We start from the raw sequence: 6,513 nt of genomic DNA, 5'->3' as shown, positions 1-6,513 counted from the left end.
GGGTTCTTTTGGGGTTTTTTCCTTCTGTTTGTTTTTATTCTGGTCGGGTGCGCATTGGGGGGAGCCTATAACAATTCTGATTCTCTACATAACTGCACAGAGCCAACCGGGGTGGGGGGGGGGGGGGCGGGGGGGAGAGAGAGAGAAGGAGGGAGGGAGAAAGAGGGAGGGAGGGCGGGAGGGAGGGAGCGGGAGGGCGGGCGGGAGAGAGGGAGAGCACGAAAGCAGCGCCAGGAGCAGCGGCAGCAGCAGGGCCGGTCACCCTCGCCCCCTCCCTGCTCCTGTGCACGCCAGTGCAAGCCATGTCCTATCCTCAGGGTTACCTCTACCAGCCCCCCGGCTCGCTGGCTCTGTACTCCTGCCCGGCGTACGGGGCGTCGGCGCTGGCGGCCCCCAGGAGCGAGGAGCTGGCCAGGTCTTCGTCGGGATCGGCGTTCAGCCCTTACCCGGGATCGGCAGCTTTCACCGCCCAGGCGGCGGCCACAGGCTTCACCAGCCCGCTCCAGTACTCCACAGACCCCGCCACGGGATTCCCCTCCTATATGGTAACTACCGAAGAGAAACCCTCTCCTTCTTCATTAGCATCCGCATTCTCATCCTCATCATCTTCAGCCTTTCTCCTCACACACTCACCATCAGCCCCCGACACCACGCCGCACAAGCGGGCGCCCCGCACCGCCGCCGCTGCCGGCTCCGCGCCGCGCATCGCTCCGCGCCGCCCCGCAGCCCGGCCGGGGACGAGCGGAGCGGAGCGGAGGCGAGCTGAGAGGAGCGGAGCGGCGGGCCGGGGCCGGGACCGGGGCTCCGCTTCGCGTCCCGGCCAAGCGCGGTGCCGGCCTGGGTCCCGGGCTCTCCGCGCGGTTTGAGGAGCCGGGAGGGCGCTTTGGTTGAGGAAATACGGATGGTCTCAGCCAGTTGGGTTGGGGTGAATGCTTTCATTCTCCCCCCGTTCCCGTGTCTGTGTGTCCCAGGCTTTCCTTCTTCTTTTTTTTTTTTTCCTTTTAATATGTATTTTTTCTTTTTGTAGTGATAGCACAAGGGAGGGTTTATTTTTCTTCCTTTTTTTTTTCCCTATTTTTTCTCCTCTCTCTCTTTTAAGTCGGTGTTTAGAGGAGCTGGGGGCTTTATCCCCGTGTGGTTTTATTTACTTTCAGTGTGTTTTGTGCTAATGGTTTAACTGGATTTTGGGAATGAAAAGGAGCATCTGTTTGCGATCTATGAGCTTCGCTTAAGCCCAAAATGGTCGTAGTGGCCGCAGTTTCGGATTTCACTTTCTTCTTATTAGTTTAAGGAGCAGTTGCAATTGCGTGTTGTGTGTGTTCTGTGCATAAAGTATATAAATAAAACCATAAACTATATAAATAAACTGCACGTCTAGATGGTTATATAGTTTTATAAACACGCGTGCACACAGAGAGTCAGACACATATCTAGTCCGTACACACAAAGACCTGTGCTCGGAATTTGAGGCTAGAGCCGCTGTCGATATCCTAGGAGAGGATGGCAGCGGGGTAGTTCTCTCTCCCTGCAAAGTGACAGGGAAACTACTTGCTTTCCGTCTGTTCATAATACAGTGCATAAATTGTCGTGCAGTCTTTATTCGGGGTGGTATAAAAGATCTGAGGGTCTCTCTTGTTTTTCCTGTTGAGAAGCAGTAGGCGAGTGGCTGGAAGTTGCAGCGGGGTTGTGAACTGTGCGGGATATTGGGCGATGTTGAGCCTATGACTCTCCGATCTGCGGGGTACAGAGACGTGCTGCAAGTTAGCGAGTTTCTTAGGGATATCTTTAACTTTTCTTGCATTATGCAGACTTAAATAAGCGCAATTTAAACGTTAAAGAGCGAATTAAAATGCTAATTACATCGCATTTGAACAATTCGAAACGGTGCATATCTTCTGATTTGCAAATTGGATTTGCAATGCATTAGTGCAGTGAATTGCTAAGTGGCGGCTTTGTTGTATTTTCTATAGCAAAAAAGGAAACATCTTTTGAACCTTTGAGAGAAATGTTGATATCAAGACGCTACCTGTAGGGCCTTTAAAATGTCTACGCGGTTCAAAAATTATATTGGGAAATATTCAATTACAAGGAGCTGAAATTAGCCAGAAAGATTAAAACATCGCCGATTTTAAGCGCGTGTGCCTGTGTCTGTGTGCTGGGAGGAGGAAGGAGGGGGGGGAATTGTAACTTAATGGCCTTTGGGTGCTGCTACTCCCCCTCATAGAATATGGATACAAGACACCATCCCGGGGAAATACAAGTATAACCGCCGATCTCGCCTTGACAGCTCACTAATGGCTACCAGCAATAACAAATTGCCAACCCCACCGTTTTGTTCTGTCCAGGGCTCCCCTTACGACGCCCATACGACGGGGATGACCGGAGCCATCAGCTACCACCCGTACGGCAGCCCTGCCTATCCCTACCAGCTGAACGACCCCGCGTACAGGAAAAACGCCACCCGCGACGCCACGGCCACGCTGAAGGCCTGGCTGCAGGAGCACCGCAAGAACCCCTACCCGACCAAGGGCGAGAAGATCATGCTGGCCATCATCACCAAGATGACCCTCACCCAGGTCTCCACCTGGTTCGCCAACGCCCGCCGGCGGCTCAAGAAGGAGAACAAGATGACCTGGGCCCCGCGGAACAAGAGCGAGGACGAGGACGACGACGAAGGCGACGGGGCGAGGAGTAAGGAGGAGAGCCCCGAGAAGATGCCCGAGAGCAACGAAACCTCGGCGGAGGACGAAGGTAGGCGCGGGGTGCCTGCGGCCCCGGCGGGGTGGCTCCATCCCGCCCCGTCGAGTCCCCCGGGAGCGGGGCAGCGGGGTAGGAGCGGGGGCGCGGCATTTAACAAAAGCGACCCCCAAACCCGTCCCGTCTCGTCGCCTCCGGCTGCTCCGGTCACTTGTCGCCGATCGGTGCCTGTGGCCGAGGCGGGCGGGGGGCGGCTGGCGGGGAGGTGCGGGGGGTGCTGCGGAGGAGCGGGCCCATGGGGATGGATGCTCCTGGGAGCGGGAAAAGGCCGGGATAGCTTGAGCCTGCCCGGCCGCAGCGGTGGCGCGGCGGTGGCTGGGCTCGCTTCTCTCCCGCTCTCTTCTGCCGCCCCTCCTCACTGCCTCTCTGTGCCCGGCGGGCCTCCGCAGGGATCAGCTTGCAAGTCGACTCACTGACGGACCACTCCTGCTCCGCCGAATCGGACGGCGAGAAGCTGCCCTGCCGAGCGGGAGACCCCCTCTGCGAGTCGGGCTCGGAGTGTAAAGACAAGTACGAGGACATCGAGGAGGAGGAAGAGGACGACGACGAGGACGACGAGGAGGACATCGAGGAGGATGACGGCGGCGGCGGGGAGCGCGACCCGCCGGCCAAGCCCGCCACCTCCTCGCCGCTGGCGGCCGTGGAGGCCCCGCTCCTCGGCCACCCGCACGCCGACGCCGCCCGCAGCGCTAGCAAGGCGGCGCTGGGGCCCCGCGCCTCCCCCGGCCCCCCGACGCCGGCCAGCAAGCCCAAGCTCTGGTCTCTGGCCGAAATCGCCACCTCGGACCTCAAGAGTCAGACCCTGGGCCAAGGCTGCCAGCCTGCGCCGCTCTCCTCGGCCACCCCCGCCTCCGCCCCGCACAGCGCTGCCTACTCGCCCTCCTCCCTCCTGGGGAGGCATATTTATTACACCTCACCTTTTTATAGCAATTATACAAACTATGGGAACTTTAACGCTCTGCAGAGCCAGGGAATCCTGAGATACAACTCCGCAGCAGTGGCTTCAAACGAGGGACTAAGTCAGACTGTCCTAAATGCCAGCTCTGCCCACAAACAGAGCAGTGACTCTTTGAAAACGATCACTAACCAGCTAGAACAACATTACAGGCCCTCTAGCTATGACTCTAAGAAAGGTAGGTGACTTGTTTCTGCCGCTTTCTTCCCTCTGCTTCCTCGTCCTCTTCCCCCGACCCGTAGACGTCCCCTGCGCGCTGTAAATACTGAAACCTTCTCTGGAAAAAACAGCGAGCCCGGTGCCACCGCTGCCAGAGTGAAGATGGGCACTCACATAACCTGGGAATTAAAACCGGCGTGTCGCCGTCGTAGCGGTACCTGCCCCTAACCGAGAGAGGAAATGTGAAAGACGACTTTTATTTAGATCAGTCTCACAGGCTGCAGATGCAGCTTGAAAGTAGTTTTTTTTTAAAAAAAAAGGAAAACTACACACAAAGCTATCCAGACAGCATTGGTGTCATTGCCTGTAATTTTTTTTTCCTGACAAACTGGTTTGACTCTCTTTGTTTCCAGTATTCTCACGGGGTTTTTTTCAGCTTTGGGTTCAGGTAATTGCTGACCTTGGACGTGAAATTACGCGGAGCGTGACATTTTTTGTAACTGGTTGCTTCTTGGTTTGTTTGGGTTTTGGGTTTTTTTTTCCCAAAAAAGTTTCGCACTAATATGATTGTCATCTTATCCTACAAAATTACTCGAGATACAGGCAAATATAAGACATTGGCTAGTCTTTTAAACGACCCAGCTGCGAATTGTGCACCAGTGAGGGTTGGGACCTACACAGACTGTATAATCTAGTTAGCTGGCTGTGTCCTGTGACTAACTGACGGTTATATTTTGACAGATCCCACTGAAGTCTGCACAGTAGGAGTACAACCATACCTATAGAAGTGCAATCACACAGCAATGCAAGTAAGTGAGAACATTTTCTATTACACTGATCATTTGGCATCAGGTCTTAGACGTGCTGCACAGTTCTAGACTCGCTTAATGTTAATTTCTTGCTTCGTTACTTGAGAGTTTGGTCACAAAGTAAAACATTATTTTTTCTGCTGTTTTCGGAAACCCCATATGACTGCATTTATTTCTTGGGTTTGTCTTAATTTTCAAGCCAGGTTAGACAGTTCCCTCACTTTGCATACTCTTCACTTGTGTAAGGCAAAGCCATAGGGACTACTTAAAAGTTACGGAAAGAAATCTTCAGGAAAAAATAAAAAACCTTTGAAGGTATTGTTATTTTAAAACAGAGTGCTTGTGCTCACGTGGCAGTGCTAAAATTGAGTGGGGCTTCACGCAGTGACTGCGTGTTTAAAATAAAAAGGACAACTGTAAGAAACCGACATGAATCTTATGCAAGGTAATCTGTGCCTTGGCTCTTGCCTAGCTAGCAAAGGCACTCTGAATACTTCCACTACTTAGAGCTAAATAAACAACAACAACAACAAAAATCACCTTGCCTATGTTTTTCAACTAACTTCTATTTTTGTTAGAAGAAATTAAACGAGTAAGAATTTTGCTTTACTTCCTTTCCCGCCCACCCCGTTTAATGGTGTTAGAGTTTAATTGAAGGATTTTTGGATGATCTGGTTTTTTCCTTGGTCCACAGGTAGGTGTCACAATTGCTTTGAAAAAAGTCAGCAAGCCATCATCTCTCCCCGAGCTAATATATATAACAAATCTCTAAATCCGGATCACATCTGGTGCCACTGTATAAAAGAAGACCACAGAGCACTATTAAATCTTCAGAATCTAATTATTAAACCAGAATTTTGTTGGACATATGTGAGTTTGCTGGTATAGTATAGTTTCCCCAATGTATGTGTGACTTTTGAAAACAGATCTGTTTTTCTCAGGATATCTTGAATTGATCACTTCATTGCCACGGTATCTATTCGATAGGTGTGATAGGATTTATTGTAAAATTTATTTGTAAAAGATGTATACAGTAGAGATAATAAAGACGTGATTGGAGAACTTGAGTCCTTACAAAGTGGAAACAAATTTGATATTTATTTTTGTAACGATATAAAGCTTCTAGTAATTTATGCAAGTTGTATTGCAATGAAATCTGAACTTTTTGTAAATAAATTTTGCCTGGTTTTTATTTGAAACGTTGATGGTTATACAATCTTTGGTTGTTTAACAAGAATTCTTTACTAATTTATATCTCTAATTGTAAATAAAAACAGACTAGTCTGCAACAACGTTGTGTTTTTCGTTCATTTCCCTCAAAATACTAATTTATTATTTAGAAAAGGAGGAAATTTGTAATTTCAATAGTAGAGCTGATATCATAAAATGAGTAAGCAATTTAAACATGTTGCAAATATATACTTTGCATAAATTAATTCCTTCTGGCTTGTTCCGTTATACTTAAGCTTTAAATACACTCATATGAACAAATACGTATTTGTATATATATATACATGAATATGCGTAGAAAGGGTGATTGGAATTTATGCATGTTTCTTATAAACTATTTATACTGGGTGTGAAGTAGCTCTTTATTTACCATTCTTTAAATTCACTATTATAGGGTAAAAAATATTATCAACCACGACTTACTTCTAATTACTTATTTTCAGCTTCTGTCTAAAATATGCAAGGAAAAAAAAAAGATTAAAAGTCCAAAACCTGTTTGGGGTTTTTTTAATGGTTTTCCCCCTTTATCTTGGTAAACCATACCTTTACAGTTACATTGGAAATCTGCTTTGATTTGAATCATAAAATTAGCCAACCCATCAT

General features: G+C 49.2%; 1 protein-coding gene across 1 annotated transcript; it reads left to right on the top strand.

Moving 5' to 3' along the window:
- Window positions 1-225: 225 nt before the first annotated feature.
- On the top strand, window positions 226-5,972 carry IRX2 (iroquois homeobox 2). Its single transcript, XM_066545968.1, has 5 exons — window positions 226-545; window positions 2,346-2,751; window positions 3,147-3,890; window positions 4,613-4,680; window positions 5,375-5,972. Exons 1-4 carry the CDS (start codon window positions 303-305, stop codon window positions 4,654-4,656), a joined length of 1,437 nt encoding a protein of 478 aa, XP_066402065.1. The 5' UTR covers window positions 226-302; the 3' UTR covers window positions 4,657-4,680; window positions 5,375-5,972.
- The last annotated feature ends 541 nt before the right edge of the window (window positions 5,973-6,513 follow it).

Source organism: Molothrus aeneus, chromosome 1, assembly GCF_037042795.1.
Source record: "Molothrus aeneus isolate 106 chromosome 1, BPBGC_Maene_1.0, whole genome shotgun sequence".
NCBI lineage: Eukaryota > Metazoa > Chordata > Aves > Passeriformes > Icteridae > Molothrus > Molothrus aeneus.
The sequence above is the reverse complement of the archived record's forward strand: the minus strand, read 5'-3'. Positions and strand labels throughout refer to the sequence as shown.

Bases quoted from the DNA above. Each gene is read 5' to 3' on its own strand.
- IRX2 (XM_066545968.1), top strand. From the start codon at position 303: ATGTCCTATCCTCAGGGTTACCTCTACCAGCCCCCCGGCTCGCTGGCT. The intron at 546-2,345 runs GTAACTACCGAA...TGTTCTGTCCAG, and splicing joins CGGGATTCCCCTCCTATATG to GGCTCCCCTTACGACGCCCA. The intron at 3,891-4,612 runs GTAGGTGACTTG...ATATTTTGACAG, and splicing joins TAGCTATGACTCTAAGAAAG to ATCCCACTGAAGTCTGCACA.